The sequence below is a fragment of the Branchiostoma belcheri genome, unplaced genomic scaffold, assembly GCF_001625305.1.
Source record: "Branchiostoma belcheri isolate BF01 breed outbred unplaced genomic scaffold, Haploidv18h27 scaffold3, whole genome shotgun sequence".
In the NCBI taxonomy this organism is placed as follows: Eukaryota; Metazoa; Chordata; class Leptocardii; order Amphioxiformes; family Branchiostomatidae; genus Branchiostoma; species Branchiostoma belcheri.
In genome coordinates, this window is record NW_017803909.1 from 2,511,880 (window position 1) to 2,530,125 (window position 18,246).

The 18,246-nt window shown below is 42.3% G+C and overlaps 2 protein-coding genes across 7 annotated transcripts in view; one reads left to right on the forward strand and one right to left on the reverse strand.

Annotated features, from left to right (window-relative positions):
* Positions 1-2,052: 2,052 nt before the first annotated feature.
* LOC109473709 (large neutral amino acids transporter small subunit 1-like) lies at positions 2,053-15,236 on the forward strand. Of its 4 annotated transcripts, none has more exons than XM_019773683.1 (11): positions 2,053-2,174; positions 7,561-8,267; positions 10,135-10,260; positions 10,427-10,532; positions 10,666-10,710; positions 10,851-10,974; positions 11,139-11,242; positions 11,404-11,500; positions 11,638-11,787; positions 11,935-12,112; positions 12,785-15,236. In XM_019773683.1, the coding sequence occupies exons 2-11, from the start codon at positions 7,700-7,702 to the stop codon at positions 12,844-12,846; spliced, it is 1,560 nt and encodes a 519-aa protein (XP_019629242.1). In that variant the 5' UTR covers positions 2,053-2,174; positions 7,561-7,699; the 3' UTR covers positions 12,847-15,236. The 4 variants fall into 4 exon arrangements, with proteins under 4 accessions (XP_019629242.1, XP_019629245.1, XP_019629244.1 ...); XM_019773686.1 differs by having other exon boundaries at positions 13,268-15,236; XM_019773685.1 differs by lacking the exon at positions 2,053-2,174 and adding an exon at positions 4,669-4,687.
* A 499-nt stretch (positions 15,237-15,735) lies between these two features.
* LOC109474030 overlaps positions 15,736-18,246 on the reverse strand; it is a 13,138-nt gene continuing 10,627 nt past the window's right edge. The window contains exons 11-13 of one of the 3 annotated variants that reach the window (XM_019774238.1): positions 17,308-17,514; positions 16,987-17,151; positions 15,738-16,727 (exon numbers count right to left, since the gene is read on the reverse strand). In XM_019774238.1, coding sequence (XP_019629797.1) covers positions 16,464-16,727; positions 16,987-17,151; positions 17,308-17,514 — 636 coding nt within the window. In that variant the 3' untranslated portion in view covers positions 15,738-16,463. Of the gene's footprint in view, positions 16,728-16,986; positions 17,152-17,307; positions 17,515-18,246 lie in introns of all 3 variants that reach the window. The other 2 variants (XM_019774240.1, XM_019774237.1) reach the window with 2 other exon arrangements.

Genomic DNA, 18,246 nt, shown 5'->3' on the forward strand with positions numbered 1-18,246 from the left:
TCAACCTGATCTCAGGGGCTGATTAGCTTGAAAACGGCCGGAGTTCGGTTTCTAACGCACGGAGCTTTTCAGCGAGGCAACGTAATATCTTTAGCTGTGGTTGTGAACTTGTGACCATGGGTACATAAGCGGGGATGAATATACTAGTATGATTTATGAAAAAATCTGTGGAATATCGTCCGAAACGCCGCGGGGGGTATCAGCTGTCGCCCCGGTGATAGATGGCGTCCCTTGGGTCACCAAGGAGAAAAGTTGTCTGTCTGTAGACCATTCTTATCATTAACTTTGATCATGCTATCGGCGATATACTAGTAGTTATCTTGACTTAAGCTTCTAGTAGTGGTGATCTAGAATCTGTCAAGGTCAAATGAGTACCATGGGACCATTTGGCCAGTCGTCCATACATAGCCCAGATTACGTCAAACTGAAGGGCGTATTGTCTGTGTACTCTGGACTATGCCAAGAATGTGTACAGTTGCTTTGGGGAGAAGGGGCGTCACTTCTATTCCGCAACCCCCCACCATAACTAGATTAAATATGATGCAGATGCTATAATTATTAATAACACCATTGTTTTATTCATTGTGATTACATTATATAGGGTTTGGGGATACATGTATATTAGAAATGGGATATATTCATAACTAAAATATAATATATAAACAGCAATCCCCCCTCGAAATATTATCATAGATCATTTCTCTCTACAGCACGCAACTTATAAGACCAGCCCATGGCAATGACGCAAGACTGTAGTGTTATTTCAAGTGAAAGTGGTCGTAAATATCTCTGCGGTTTAGACAAGTTTAATATTCCACCACTTACGTCATCATAAAAGGTGCCGCGTGGGAGTTTTGAAGAACCTTGACAGCTGGGTACACACGTAACGGAAGTTAGTTTTTAAATTAGATATGACGTTCGTTGCGTCAGGTGAGGGCGTGGTCCACGGTCGTACGTAAACGTTCTGGTCCGTATTTAGAACACGTTATCGTAAAGTACGGCGAGGCGTTGTAACAACAGCGCTATTTCAGATAAGAAACGTTGGTTTGACGCGTGGCAGAGGTTTAATGGTTTCCGCTATTACATGCCGTGAAGTACCAGGGCTCAGGTTACCGCTATAAACGTACATGTTGTACATAAGTGCTCTAGACAATGGCAGCAAACCGGACGTACGTAAAACATCCTCTCTGTAATTGCCACTTAGTAGTTTGCGTATACTTTACTTGAAAAAGGATGAAATATAAAAAGTAAATACATTGAACAAACAAAATGTATCAACATAACAAAATGTGTGTTGCGAACGATGTTCAACAAGGATAGAAACATATCTTGCAGAATTTTTGTTTTGTATACTCTTTGATTTTTTTTCTCTGCGTACCAACCCTCATAATTTCATTGGATGCATGGCGGCACGCTAACCTCGATATTTGAAGGCTGTCGTCTTTCTTTTATCTTCGGTCATTGACCCAGGCATCCTGGATCCAGGGTCACGTGGTTATGGGACTGTGTCCAATCTAGTTCAGATGGAGTTTTATTCATTTATATCTATTCATCATCCCTGCAACCATCTATATCTCCCCTGGCGTCAGTTGTCTCTTTATGGGGTGGCCCGGGGAAGGATAGCAGGGGTCAGAATGAAAATAATTTTTTTGTGACGAGAATTTGCCTTTCCAACGTATAACTCCGTATATCTTCCTCATTTTTCTTTATGTACTTTCAGAAAAAAGCACAGAGCACATGGTATAGCATCACGTCTGCTTGGAGAAGATCTACGCGAAACGTGCCTCCAGATGATGCAACACAACTCCAGTATTGGATGATGTCCGGGACATATACATATGAAGTTTACATTTTTGTGGGGATGGCCTGATTTTATTATTACAATATAAAACCTTAAATAGATATAATACAAGACATAAGTGATAAACCTTGTATTATGATATATTAATTGTAGGTACGTATCCAGTGCTGGAATCTAATTACAGATATATGATATGAACGGGGATGCGAAAAAGGAAATGCACCCCCATATTTTGCAAATGGCATGTCCTAATGACCTCTGACATGCAAACTGCCCCAGCGTGAAGCCTGCACTTCAGGGCGCGGGAAGCAGACACAAGAGACGATGGTCCAGCTCGGATAGCACACTCTACACTCTTCTACAGCCACAGAAGGTAAGATATACATCATATATTCATGTATGCACAGGGTACGTAGTCCGAACCTCCAGTAAACTGCTGTGACGGGCCGGCTGAGCAACGTGGCGTGAATACATACTTTGTTTGAGCCGGCCGGCTGAAGGCACATGCCTTGTTTGGATTTCAGCGAGGCCCAGCCTGTCGGTCAGCGGTGGGGGTGTTGGCTGGGCACGTCCCTGAGGCCATATGGAAAACAGCAACAAATTCCAGGCTTTTATTCCAGGATTTCAAGCTACGATTTTTTTTTCAAATATACATATCGTATGCTGAGGGAGAAGTTTTGTAGCCACACACACATACCACATGAGGGAGGCGTTCCACTGTTTTACGTAGAAAATGGTTGGCTTTTCTGGAAAGAGGGACATCGTCCAGAGTCAGAGGGTAAACAAAACAATGGCGGGAATCCCTGCTGGGCAGAAACGCCATGATATTCACTGGTGTCAATTAATAGACTATTGTGTGACCCGCATATAGCCCCTTGCTAGTACTACTAGTATGACTCAAAAATTTTAAGCTTACTAAATGGGCATTCAATTAATGAGGCGCCGGTAAATACAACGGACAATCTGAATTTTGCAATTAGGTATGATGAGATTTGGAACCAAGGGCACACGAATGATTAGATAAATCACTACCAGACCGTGAGGAGTATGTCGTATGTTGCACGAGTACTGTTTGCCCTGGGCGTCCGCCAAAGCCTTTGCAAGTGGCGCGTGGGTTTCCTACCCTGTAATTCAACACAAACCGGTTCAATCCAGATCCTCCCCATGCCGTAGTACGCACGGCAGCGCGGCAAGGTCCTTGAGCGCGGTTATAATTGGTCACGCGGAAACTGGATATTGTGTTCGCGCCACTTTTGGATGCATGGCTGAGAAAGGACAACATGCCCCTGAGCACCCTGATTTTGGCGTAACTTGAGGTTGTTGATATTTAAGCACTGGCACTCATGTCAACAATTTATGTTATTATTTCAGTATGGCTACACGGAACCAAAACAATTGAAACACCGTCAACCTTGTGTTGTCGTTATTGTAACCTTTGATAGGAAGTGTCCAAAGATTCCAAACAATGTTTATTATGAAAAGGCGACGTATTGATGGTCAATTTCAGTGCATTATGCTTTTTCTTAATAACTGATTGTTAATATTTTCTGATTCACGAATATGTATATTTTTCGTTCAATGATCAGTAATGCACAAAATAACCATGTACCAAATTCTGTGGAATTTCCCTAGGGATAGACTTGGATGATAGTAGGTCAATGGGTCTTTTGATATAGAAAGATTGTATCAATTTTTTTGTGTCGTTGCTTTGGAGCTGTTATCCATTTTATCAATGTACGTGACATAATTTGTACCTATGGATACTGTATGAAATCTCCGAGTCCATACAGATGTGGAATAAGGAATATTAAGATATAAGCTTATGATTTTCCCTTTTTTCTTGGATATTTATTATTCATGGGATACTGTGAGCCCTGTCAATATCCGTGAAACATAAATGTACTGAAATTATAAACATGGCGTGGTCCTCAACGTTAGAACTTATAAATAGAAGTACTTCAAGTGTGTATGGAAATCCGAATGTTGCTAATTTTGTACAGGTCGAGAACTGGTAAGGCTTGGAAATTTATGAAAACGTACAGTGTATGATTAGTCGATTGGTCTGTTGTCTGTAATCACTTAAATCAGTGTAACGTCATTTTAATAAGCTGAGTGAAAAGTCCATTGTCTACGTGGTCAGTGTAGTGTACTACAACAGGTCAGTGACCCGTGGAGTGGTCAGTGCGTTTGTGGACACTGTATCAAACTACCGACCTTCGAACCAGGGCCTGCTTCGAACCGTAAGGAAAATACAGCTGTGTTGTTTTAAGAGAAAGACCCCCTGTCCATACTGGACTACTGATGGAGTGAGCCACGCCTCCCGATAGGTCACATAACACCTGGTCTAGATATATACGATGTCTGTCTTCAAATTTAAACGAGCCAAGGTAACTGTGTGCACCTACTCAACGTATATTTTGGTAACTAGACTGTGCTAGGGTTTATTTCTCGAGATAAGTGACTTGTATGTTTTGTGTTATCAATGTGTAGAAAACATTCTTATTACTGTTATCGTAATAAACGCAAAGGGCACAAAAATGCTAACCCAATCCTCTCAGTCTGCATCGTTATCAGCTATGCACGTTGCTATTGCTTCCGTGATTCTGATGGTTTGTGTACTCTGTGAGACCTCACTTTTGACCCACACATATGGTCTGATAGCCAGACAGGTCTACAGTTCATAAGAAGGTTACAACAAGAGACAGGTGGCGCCTTGTGCAAGCACTACAAGTGCCACTCAACGGTACTACTTGTATTGTTGTGGCTTGATTCTTATCGTCCGAGCAAACAGAAAAAAAAATTGTAGTGGCCATTTTGAGAAGAACGATTGTTAGTGCATGAAGATTACGATAGAAGAAGGCAGGCTGCGTACGGGATTTGGTGGAGGTAAGTTGCCGTATTTTGTTGTCTGCAGAATAAACAATGATAAAGGTATGTAGGGGTGGGATAGGTACTGGAGGGGGCGGTGCCAAGAGGTAGAACCACAAAAAATCGGATAGAAAGTGTTTTTCTGGTAGTTCATTTCGAAGGGAAAGAGAATGGGCATTTTACTACCCTTTAAATATATAATTTACAGTAACGTTACATGGATGGAAGAATGTTTTGTTTTGACATGTTCTAATGCTCCAATGCACATTTGAAGTGTAAGTGCCAAATGTCCTAGTTTATCAGTTCCGTTCGGCCGTTCACTAGTAAAAATGTACGTCCACTGTGCGTAAATAGGCATCGGTCAAGCCTTCCCACAGGGTCTACAATCAAATTGTCAGTCTGGGGGCAAACTGAAGCTATCTGCTTATTTGTCGATCTAATACGGGTTTTATTTCACCAGACACGCCGTCGACAGAAGGTATTGGAATTTTAAATTCTGTAGTTTTACTGAGAAACTGTATGCTGACAGCTCTAATGCTATTTTCTACACCATGCGTAGCATGCTAGCAGAATGCCATTTTCCCCTATAGTGTGCTAACCAAATAGGTGCGAAGGCTTTTCTATTGTATCATATGTACATTTTAGTGGGCGTTTCCGACAAGAAAGTGACTGAGTAAGCAAGGCACCAACAGAGGCAATGTAGAGATGTCAGGTTAGGGCTTGTTCATTCGTGCTTTGGATGTGGTAAAGTTTATAGCAAGAAACTTTCATACGCCGCTTCCCGTCACAACGAAATTTGGGTCATCTTGAGAGGACAGATAGGAGCATCCTCATCTAGGTACGTCATTTACGATGTGCTTCGTTGTCAAGACAAATATTTGGCCCAAAAAGCAGACAAAGTCCACCCTTTGGGTCAGTCGTTACGTGTTGTAGCATTGATAGCCAGCGCCGAATATTTACAATAAATTTGAGCCTGTAAAGAATTGCGTAGATGATTACCGTGTTAGTAGAACAATTTTCGTATCCATGCTTGGAAACTAGCCATTTTTACAGAGATCCGTTTTCAAAAGTAACCTTTAGGTCACTGAGCTGCTTGCTTTGTCACTAAGCTACAACTTGAAGCCGCTCCAGACCTTGACCCCAAATTAGAGCGTTGGTCCGCCAAGTTTGGACTGGAATCAAGCAGCACTTTGTACGTAACCTTGGTTGATATGGCATGGCATGTACGAGTGTTTATACACGTACGTAGAGTGGACAGATCCGTCTGAGTACTCCAGACTACACATTTTAACACGTCTGTTTCTGTTAGCTCTCTTTGTTGCCACTTCTTCACGCCCAGTGATCAAGTTTTCACGGCACGCTGCCGATGATGCAATATTTCATCAGTCATGATGCAATCGCGACGGAGGGACTCTTCAGAGCTTCAAGGGTTAGACACGCAGTTTGAAGTGTGGAATTTCCGTGATATTTCGAACATGCCTTTGTTTGCTTAAACTAGATTGTACATCAAATAGAGTAACGTAAATGTAATTTTCAATAACCCTCATGCCGTACGTTAAGGCGAAAAGATGCACCGTTTTAAGTCTAGCCTACATTTCAAGCTGGATGAGGGCAATTCGAAAAAATGTTCAACAGAAAACTACTTTGACAGGACGAGCGAGTTTGATGGGAAGTTATACATCCGCCTGATTTAGATTGATGAGGGACGGACCGCCACCCAAATAAGGGGCGGGAAAGAAGGCATGGGCAAGGCAAACGAGGTCATCCCTAATCTTTTCGATTAGTGTGTTGGGCTCTTCATCATGAGGTTTTACTCTTGAGGCTATCGCAAGACCGAAGCCTCCGCGTCCCCTCTGAATGACGATATGATCGCTGTTGTAACTAACCCCTCACATGTCCCTCTAGGACAGTCCCTCTCATCGTGTTCTATCCTGTATGTCCCCTCGACCTCTACTCTATACATAGTGGTTGCGTGCAAAGGGACTCTTTGTTTGTCACATTGTGTTGTTGTGGGCCTCTATGTGTGTGACATCCTTTTGTGTTCGCTGCTCTTTTTGTGTCCTGTTCTCTGTGTATTGAAAGATTCGTAGTGATTTTGCTGTGTTGGATGTGGGGCCGTTTCTAGGAGTTTGATTGTAATTTTACGGTTACTGAATGAGTGGCGATATGGCGACACTGTAAAAGAGAGTCATTCCAAACCGTTTGTTTTTGATAGTCTGAAATTTAATTTTTACTATGATTTAATTGTCAACCTCTGAGAACCACCGCGATGATATCATTTTAAAGATACAATGTATTACTTTCTTTTTATAACTGAGTTTTATGAACATCTCTCCTAATTATTGTGAGTACAGACTCCGTTTCTCTTCGTTGTGTTCTTTTATTGTAAACACATGGTAGCGTGGTTTGGACATCTATACACACAAACGTCGTAGTTTGCCATAACTCTAAACATCACGGGATCTTTGGGTGAAGCCCGGGGGTCAGCTCAGTGTGAAGAGGTCCCGCCTCTATGCAAACGAAGTCTTAAACAAGTCTGTTTGCGGTGCTATTTTATCTTTGTCTGCTGTCCGTCACGAGTCTGCATGTTTACATTCTGTCACTGGGTATGTGGGTCACGTGCGATCCTCGCGATATAACGCGTTTACATATTCACAAGTCTCACTCAGACAGACCAAGGAACAGCTCACAGATCTCTCGGACAGGAAACTTCGGTTCATTGTTTTCTGTTGCCACAATTTTGCTTTAAGTAACAAGTGTTGTCGACCTGAGTTTGCATATAAATGGATGTATTCATTTTGCCTTAGGGTGGGGAAAACATTATCCTGTAAATACTGCGTCTCTGTCGCTACTAAACCAGTCTTACCACTTGTCTCTGCTCATTCGAACAGGTGGTACCGTAGGCCCCTCCCACACGTACCCCGCTGTGCCGCCGCCCAGGCCGTAAGTTGTTGGACGCTAGTGGTTGGTCATCATTCAGTCAGGACCCACGGTTGACAAACGTACCCGCAGGACAGTCGCGCGACCAACATGGCACCGGACATCCAAGGCAACGGGGCTACGGAGAAGACTCCGTCCATGGAGAACATGGACGTCGGGGACGGAGACGGGGAGGAGACGGTCAAGATGAAGAAGAGGGTGACCCTGATGAACGGAGTCGCCATCATCGTCGGCACGATCATCGGCTCGGGTATCTTCGTGTCGCCGGTCGGCGTGATCGCGAACTGCGGGTCGGTTGGACTGTCGGTGATTGTGTGGGCCATCTGCGGGGTGGTCACCATCATCGGTGCGCTATGCTTCGCCGAGCTCGGCACCTGCATCCCCAAGTCAGGAGGGGACTACATCTACGTCCTGGAGGCGTTCGGCGACGCCTTCGAGGGCTGCGCGGGGCGGTGCTCCACGGCGGGGGCGCAGAAGTTCTGCCGACACATGGGTAAACTGTTGGCCTTCCTCTGCCTGTGGATCAACCTACTCATCATCAGGCCCACCACACAAGCTATCGTGGCGCTCACCTTCGCCAACTACATCGTCAAACCGTTCTTCCCGACCTGCGACGGGCCCGACTCTGCCATCCGACTTCTGGCTGTCCTGTGTCTCGGTAAGTTTGTAGACTTCGAATCCTTATTTACCGTCGTTCTTAAGACCCCCCGTATCGTAATGTAACCTATATTATCGCATTTTTCACGCGTCACATGTTACTGTTTTTATAGAAATCACATGCTGTGATTTTGTGATACGAGGTAACAACTGGCCTACTTCTGGCAACGAAACGCGTACGATTTATGGAGGAGGGGAGAGGTGAAGAGACGTCCTCGCATGTTAAAAACCATGTGACATGGCCGTGACCATTCTGTGTGTAGTGTCGTATTTCGGCATGTTGCGTATTTGGAGTTACGTTCGCAATGTTTAGTGGCCCTGCTTAGTCTAGTCTTGCAATTCGTTCCCTCACAGAAAAAGACGCGATAGTTAGATAAATTTGCATTATTGTGATCGATAAATGCTCTTCAATCCCATAGCTCATTAAGTGCAGGCCCCTATGGCTATGGCCCTAGAAGAGTAGTATGTTGATGTACCTGTCCTACACCTCGTGATAGTCACGAGTTTGGTTATGGTAAAACGGCGCTGTGTTATGCCCTGCGTGAGACCGCCGTATGACAATGTAGGAGACTACTGCCGGGCCTTTCCTCATTGTAGATTGTCTAGAGAGCGTGATGATGGCTGTGTGACACGAAACCTTGCTGACGTTAATATCAGAGATATTATTATACCACATGTATAAACACTAGTAGCCGACAAAAATGATCTATGTTGGACCACAGAACAGTAATGTTAGAAAGCAGACGAAAATGGCGTTTGGACAAAACAAGACAAACGCATACATATTTATATTTATAAATGACCACGAATTCGACACTACAGTATGCACGAGTATGATTATTATACTCAAACCGCCCCATCTAAATCGAGGTCAAAAAGTAACCACTAACAGTCAAATAAAAATAGCAAAAAAATGAAAAAGAGGAGAACCGACGAAATATTCAACCCGATTTTCGACCCCGCCCAGTTTTCAAAATCCTCGGTGTTTGTTTTTACTCTGCACCGGTAGAGGGAATCCCCAAATCCGGCATGAGCCGGCCGGAGATGTTTATCTGCCACTAACCACTCCCGCCACTCCACACCACATATCCTGTCACTGTCGTACATCTGGCGTCCTGCCAGGATATGGACACAGTAGATACCGGTACACGTGGGTTTTTACTAGCAGGAGGGAAGACCTGTCCAAAAATGGTTAGCCTGCGACCCCTGCGTAGCTTGGGGAAAGCCGAGCATAATACAGTATTATTATTAAAGGCCATACAGATGCACTTCAGGTACCATCCAGCTGCGTCTCATCTGCATACCCGGATTATCAATCACACGTATCTCTATTAAACCTCCTAAGGGGATGGATATCAAATTACTGCAGCGGAATCCTTTTAGCTTTCCTTAGATTACCATTTTTATTATCGTTGGGACATCACTAGTGATGTGAATTTTTCAAGAAATGGCTTTACTCGACTAATTGATACATTTTGAAGCGAAATATATAGTTAACCTATGTAATATGACCTACTTATATCACCAATGCATCCGTTTATAATCGAAGAGTGACACAGAAGTGGGAGCTTGAGAGACTTTTCAGTATTCAACGTCGACCTCTTTAGAGTCTAGACGTTCAGACATCATTATGCTCATTTATAAAAACCCTTCAATATTCCATATGGTTCGTACAATGGGCTGGCCACGCCCTGGCCTTGGTGCTAACAAACGCGCTTCTGGCGACACCTATTCGTGACAGTGGGAACTGCAGACGTGGCCGCGATAGTCCTGTGCTGTGTTACCCACGGTACGCAAATTCAATTTTCAATCGTTAAGAGCACATGCAACTTTGTGTAGTTGACATTTGTAATGCGTCTTTTCTGTAGTGACCTTGACGTTCATCAACTGCGCCAGTGTCCGTGCCGCCACACGGGTACAGGACATCTTCACTGTGGCGAAAGTGTTGGCACTCATCCTCATCATCATCTGCGGCTTTGTACAGATAGGCAAAGGTTGGTACAGCATCTTGGCACTGTGCACTCAGAATTATGTTTACCATAAACAAATTAACCGACATTTTATCGTAATTCTCTGTATTTCTGCTTCTGAATTTTATCCCGTTGGCATACTTCGCTCACCATGGCCTAAGTTATTGAAATCTAATCTGTTGGTACGCAGGTGAGGCAGAATACCTGAGGCCGGACAAAGCTTTTGAAGGCACATCAAGTGACGTCGGCGCTATAGCCGTGGGGTTCTACTCCGGACTGTTCGCCTATGGAGGCTGGTGAGTGGGCATGATGCTCTGCTTAGACGTCTGCTATCGTGTATAATTGGAGTTCGAGATATTGTTATTGTATGTCAGTTATTTTAACTTTTCACAACGTTACATTTATCATGTACCATTTTGTCTATTACAGGAACTACCTTAATTTCGTCACAGAAGAGCTACAGAACCCGTTTGTGTAAGTTATTTTCTTCTTTACCTTACGAACAAATTTGCTATTGCTAACTAATGTTGGTATCAGTAGATGAATAAGTGTGAAACTTTTGTCCGAATCAAAAATAGATTTTAAGACGCCAGGTTATCTCTTTTTTTCTTCAGAAATCTTCCAAGGGCCATCATCATTGGCCTGTCGCTGGTCACCACAGTCTATGTTTTGACCAATATCGCGTACTTCACCGTGTTGTCGCCGGTCCAGATGCTGGCTGCCCCCGCCGTAGCCGTCGTGAGTTTCTCTCGTATTCCTGAATCTCAATCATCCCTTTTATCATCTTGCATTTCTATATTTTTATGTTGGCTGTATGTTCTTTTACTAATCGAAATCTCTCAATGTAATAGCTTTCGAGGGTTTTCGTTATTTTGAATTGTTAACCGTTATTTCCCATGAAGACTTTCGGCGACCAGCTCCTCGGTGTGATGTCCTGGATCATTCCTGTGTCCGTGGCCCTGTCCTGCTTCGGAGGGGTCAATGGCTCTCTTTTCACTTCCGGAAGGTCAGTGATCACAGCAACCAATGTAGCATCAATCAGAGGTTAACACGGATATTGTTGTTATAGCTGATGTACATCTGAAACCGTACATCTTTGAGGACGTTTTTCTAGAATGCGTACATCGTCAGATTGTCAGTCATTGCAGCGTTGTTGACGTTTTACAGGTTGTTCTTTGTGGGAGCACGTGAAGGCCATCTCCCCGACGTTATGGCGATGATCCACACGCGGAGCCTGTCTCCAGTGCCGGCTCTTATCTTCACGGTGAGGATACCCATCCATATCTTGTTATTCATTGCCTGCACTCTTGAATCACAAGACAGTAAAAAACCACTATTTTCCGTTGGACTTTTGGTAAAATTTCCGAAGTGGTAATAAAAGATGGCTTTGTTCCCTTTTAGTGCACGTTGTCGGTGATCATGTTGGTATCAGACGACATCTTCGTCCTGATCAACTACGTCAGCTACATCTGGTACCTGTGGTTCGGCATCGCCACTGTCGGCATGATAATGCTGAGGTACCGCAGACCCGACATGCCCAGACCGTACAAGGTAGGCGGACAAGTTGTTACGTACGGCTGTAGAAAATATTGTACTCAATGATGTCAACACGGTGTTTTCAGTTTTGACTGGGCTGTTTGCACAAAGTTCTTTGTTGTTTCACAGAAAATGTTAATCGTATCAATGTTGTCTCCGTAGGTTCCATTGGCCCTCCCAATCATCTTCCTGCTCGTCTGCATCTTCCTGGTGGTCTTCTCATTCGTACAAATCCCGTACGAATGCCTCTTCGGCACCATCATCATGTTATCGGGCATCCCCTTCTACTTTGTCGGGGTTTACTGGGAGGACAAACCGAAGTTCCTGACAAATTTCCTCGGTAAGTTTCTGAAGACGTGTGTCACCATCATGCCTTAGGGTATGATGTAGGTTGTAACACCATAGATGATCATAACACATGTTAACACCACATGTCATCTAACCCATTTGAAAACCTTACCACTAACCCTGTTTTCTTCCAACGTTAACAACATTAATCATCCCCAAAGTATCTCATTTGTTTCAGCTGCCACATCACGTTTGGCTCGTTGAAAATAGATTCTTTGCCTGTGGATGTGAATGTGCAAAGTGTTTTGTACTGAAATGGTAACCATGCTGTTGTCACGCATAGGAGTAAACTCATGCTTGAAGTTAAGTTTAAAATATTGTTATTGCATAGTATCAATACTACCCACTCGGGCTAGGTAAACAAACATGCACGCGGCGCTTTGCCTTACCAATACAACGTTTAGGGTACGCATTTCATATCAAATCACTATTTGTAGTGGTCCTAACATCCAATACTGCTTTTCATGGTCTAACCCCTATCTAATCCTACAAGTTCCATGTAGTTTCACAGAGCATGGATATTGCCCTGCAGTGGATGGAGAGCATGGATGCATTCACAACATGGGTGGTATGCTCAAAGTTTGCTGTGCGTGTGTTCTCCCTTTACCACTGGTATCGCAAGCAAAAGTTACTCACCTTCTATCTACACACGTTTTTCTTGCAGAGTCCTTCACATACTACTGCCAGATGACGCTAAGCGTCGTGCCGCAGCACACCTACGGCTGAGGAAGAACGCCAAGACCGGCACAGAAGAAGCTCAAGTCGCTACAAAATGGCCGATTATTTTTGGGTGACGGTGGTGTTGTGTTGTTCTCAATCTGTGTCCTTTGTGAGAAGTTCGTCGCTTGTAGCTTCCTGTAACTGTTTGTTCTTCTCAGTATCTGCTTGTCTGCTGTGGCGATTGCTTTGAAGCTGGAGGAGATGCACATGTTTTAACCGCATCTCCAGTTGTTGCTTTAATTGTGAATTTTCCTCCTCTCATAAAGATGTAGTGTTCTGTTGGCTGTATCGAGGAGACATTGTTAATGTGTCTCATCTCGTTTCCGCCAAACTGCCAAAGCTTTTATTGCAATAATACTGTATAAACAGTGTCGCTGTTACTTTCGTTATGCACATGTAACTACTCCAGTACGTTCTCTCTTTTCAGACTCTGTTACAAAATACTGCCAGCTCACCCTTAATATAATACCACTGCCCAACTGAGCTGTTCCGAGCACTCTGGCATGACGGCTTCTCTTCATGGTAGAGTTGTCTGCAGCGCCTTTCTTCATCTTAGCGACTTCATGGAGTATTGCACCATAAGTCGCATAACTGCTCTGCCTACTACATACAAGTACCTCGAAGTACCCAGAAAAAAACTCAACAGCAAAACCTAGTCGCTACATAATGTTTGGTAGATAGTGTGTACATGTAGTATCTGATGGATTTACGGTGCTACCTCACTAGGGTATTTATTGGTCATGAAAATTGCTTCAAGAATTCTTTGAAAATATTTGTTCGACAAATCCTAAATGGTGGTATCTGCACGATTTGCTCTACAAAATGCATATTTCCTACACACTTTGAGTAAAGTGAAGTAACTTAAACGCCAAAATGCTATTTTACGTTTTATGAACTTATATCAGATATGACAACACGTATTGTAGTCTAAGCTTTAGCTGTAGCAAACTAGTAGGAAAATTCAAATGTACTTGTTCTTAACTTTTTAGATTTCGATGTGTTCAAGAAACGTTACTTTAAAACGTTTTAAGTAGATGACATGGACTATTTATTTCCTGCATCATCACATTTTATACCCCAAATATTAATGATAGTTGAAGAAATATGACGGGAGTAGTACATTACGTCATTGAATACTATATGGACCAACAAAAATGAATTTGGGAACATTTTGAATTATCGAAGGCCTCTATTTCAAACCTAAAATGTTACCACATGTAAATAATTGCTTTAAAAATCTTCAGAAAGAAGAGTTTGATATGAATTTTTATTCGAGTTTACTTTTAGATATTAGGTATAGCAAGGAAATATTGGGCATCTGGTTGGGCATCACATGGTATTCTGTTGAAAAGGAAAAGCATCCAAAGTTATAGGAATATTATGTCAACTACTTGTGCCGGAATGCTAATGCCTTACTTAAATTGTATAGCTTTAAGTTATGTCTTCCCTATGGATTGCCAACTTGAAACTGATAACGAAAATTTGTGTACGGCTTTTAACTTTTGTTTGTTAGCACCATATAAATGAAATGTGAATATATTGTTATTTCCAAGCAGATGGGTGGTGGTAGATCCGTTTTGGATGTCATAGTTGGGTAGGGTTAAAGAATCTAAGTCATCCGATAAAATATAGACCCCGTAACATCTGGCTATAAAATCGGATATAATCGATTTTGATGACTTGGACAGGATGATACATGTATGTATTTTAAGTCCAAGGGTTTCACGTGATATTCACGTGATATTCACGCGACATCTCAACTGAATCTCGCGTAAATGTACGAGACTCTACTATGCCTGCTTAATGCGTTAACAGTGGCTGGCATTTGACATACTTACTTCTCTACTCGTATTTTCATCGCGTTTTGCCGCTGCGTTTATGATATATTATATATGTGTATAGAAGAACAACAGAAGTTGTGTACACAAGAAAACATTGCCTTGTCAAAGGAAGACTTATGCTGAGGTCACATTTCCAAACCGGGGCCCGGCCGGGCAGTCGTATGGAACGAAAAGTATGATAGTAAAAGACAACAAAGCACAAAAAAGAGGAAAAACTAATAATGGGAACTATTTGCGTATATTCTTGATATAAATTGTTGATTTTTCGTTAATCGACACAGCCCGGCAGGGCACCGGTTTGGAAATGTGACCTCAGCATCACGGACGTTTGCACCCTTCCAACATATAGGTATTCAAGATGACGAATGGTAAATGTCTACACACCTTTATTTCACTATCCTTAGCTAGGAATGATCTTGTCTCTGCAATGTATCCGCAATGTCATTCAATACTGCTGCAAAAAAAATAAGCGCGTATCTTAACTGTTAGCCTCAGGAAGAGCAATGTATATGTTGACTGGGAGCAACCGTCAATAAAGAACACGTTTCAAAATTCCGTCGTATGTTCGGTCGATGTTATTTTGTTAAGGATACTTTTTATCTTATTCTAGAATGGCCCTAGACGGTTATGTGTGTGTTTTTGCTTTGTGTTTTTGCACGATTGTGGTGATATTGTGTGGTCAGGTCTTGTTTTTCATAGCTTCTGCCACATGGAAGTGTGTGAATATCGCTGTACCAGTGATATCTCACTAAATGATTTTATTGCTGAACTACATTTAATGTAAAAAAAAAAACTTTAATACAAAAATCGGGGGTAACATGGTATCGAAAATACCTTGATATCCAACTCTTCAGTTTTTCTACAAAAGTATACACCATCTAATAAATTGTATCTGCATCACACGCACATGATATTTCCCGAGTATACACGTATTGTACATATACATTCCGAATTCCGATTAGTATACCTCATTAAAATATGTCCTTAATTAGCCCTGCAATTTTTGTTAGTGTCAGGCATTATAAGTAATATTGACACGCCAGGATACATACATTAGTAAATCAACATAGACAGAAGTAATGATACAGGTTGATGAAGTATGTTTTGTGAGTAAGCTTTGCTCTGCACTTTAGATTATCATAGCCTTATACAGTATATTTAAGTATACTTGTTACATACTGTTTATCAAACCATTATCATCCCAACAAGTTAACAACAGTAGTTTATGGATAAATATTATCATACACAATAGTCCGAAATATCAGACTCGAACATGTTGGTACTACAAATATACCGACACCCGTATATGTTCTGTTTAGATAATTGTACCAGTAGTTACTGTATATTACAGGTACTTTTGCAGCAGTAGCTAGGTTATGTAGATACAGATATAGATACACTTGATCACACTAGCCTAACCAATTCTTAACATACGTACAATGGCTTTTCATTCAAGTGTTGTTTACAGTTCTACTTTACATCGGTCGAGTGTATCTCCTTTGCCCATATACAGCTCTGTATAACATAATAACTAAGACCTATGAATTGTGTAAGTTTCCCTAGTGGCCAGTAATATACAATTTTCTTTTCGATGTTGTTAAATATGGGTCTAATCAGACTGCTTGTTTATTGTGATGTTTACCTTCGTAGAAACATATTGTTTTTGCTCACTTTCTGCTAAAGCAGACACCGTGTGATGGATAGATTTCAAACAGAACAGTAGTTTTGGGGGGGCTAGACCATGTGAAGGTAAACATGCCTTTGCAAAGAATACCTTTCTAGTTAGATATAGAATATATCGGACTGAATCACTCTGGGGTCGCGAACTCTGGGGTTAGGCCGTGTAGGCTCAGTCTGCAGCCGACCACGTGGTTCAAGTTCCTCATTCTCTGGAAGGGCTCTTCCGCGAAAGGGCCTGGGTCGCGCCCCCTGGCGTAAATGCCGGTCTGATGCAGTGTGTCCTGGTGGAGGGTTTGCTGTGGTCCCCTCCCCAGACGTTCCCAGGTTCTGATATAGCGAAGGCTGTAGCTCCTGATAGCCGGATATCTACGATGAAGAAATAGATGGTTACTGTCACGAGATACATTACCATAATACTGTACTACTATATTATAATACACTACCTCATGCTATACAGTTGTGGCAAAGGCTCTATACATACATACCAACTATATAGCTATGCCCACAGAGAATGCTATGGAGAAATACTGTATAGCTATACACATGTTGAAGTTGACGTTGAAAAGATGTTAACCATTGATAACATCAATCGGGTACATGTTTGATATGCCGTACAGTAAGGTACCTGTTGGATTGTATCAACGTAATCGTCCGTGTCGACAGTAGGACCTGCCAGCCGTGGGGTTTGACTCGGGGTCCTCACAGAGAGGCCATGGGCCACAGGCCTAGGGGTGTCGTACAGTGGCTGACTGATGCTTGGTGGATCGTTTGGGCCTCTTTGGTCGGGGGGCTGGAACCAATGGAAAGATATTGAAACAATGTCAAATATATATATATAATTATATAGCATCAAAACATGTAAACGGGGATGGATAGATATCATCATTTTCTACGCATTTCTTTAAAACAGGGACAACCTTTTTGCTTGTTTATCACAATCAAATACCTGTTGGATTGTATCATCGTACTCCATGTCGCTAGTATGACTTCCCATGCGTGGACGTTGGTACGGAGTACTCTTAGGGAAGTCTGGAGCCACAGGATCATAGTACAGGGGTTGGCTGATACTGAGTGAATCATCGTCGCCAACGTTTTGATTGCTGGAAAACGTGTTTTCCGTGGCCACAATGGACGCTTGGATGGTGCTGCAAGACTGGTAGACAAATAAAAAGGTATAGAATGTCATTCAAATTCATTATCGTTCTATATTATTCATTGCGCAATGAAAAGTATATGTAACGTAGTTAGAATGGACATATATGGATATTGTGGCAATTCAAATAGAACTAGAAAGGCCAATATTTGCTTTGGAGCAAATACAGCGATGGGTTCACCACATTTTACGACATGGCAGGGAAAGAATGAGAAACACAAGGGAAAACAATGATTTACATTGATATAACTATAATATGAAGTAAAATACAACTAAAACAACAGTTGGATAGCTATTCCCTACTTTATTGGTTAGGATTTTTAATTGCATAATGCAAACTGTTGATTTTCAAAATAAAAAAAACGTGCATGCCCCGCATTCCAATGCTGGAGCAGGAAAGCTTGAAATACCTACCAAAACACTTGGAATACAGACATTCTGTCAGTATGGAAATGCTCTGTGCAGGTGTTAATCAAGTTAAATCCCAACAGCCAATCAGCAAGAAATGCTCTGTGCAGGAGGAAATGCTCTGTGCAGGTGTTAATCAAGTTAAATCCCAACAGCCAATCAGCAAGAAGTATAGAGGAAAGCTGCATGCCTATTGGTTGATGCCCTGCATTCCATTGTGATGACTCATGCCCAAACGTGGTAAACAAGGCACACTAACGACAGGTAATACATTTGCTATAACACAGCCAAAAAACTCAAATAAAACCATTCTAAAAAGCCTGC

Bases quoted from the DNA above. Each gene is read 5' to 3' on its own strand.
- LOC109473709 (XM_019773683.1), top strand. From the start codon at position 7,700: ATGGCACCGGACATCCAAGGCAACGGGGCTACGGAGAAGACTCCGTCC. The intron at 10,261-10,426 runs GTTGGTACAGCA...GTTGGTACGCAG, and splicing joins CTTTGTACAGATAGGCAAAG to GTGAGGCAGAATACCTGAGG. The intron at 10,975-11,138 runs GTGAGTTTCTCT...TTTCCCATGAAG, and splicing joins CTGCCCCCGCCGTAGCCGTC to ACTTTCGGCGACCAGCTCCT.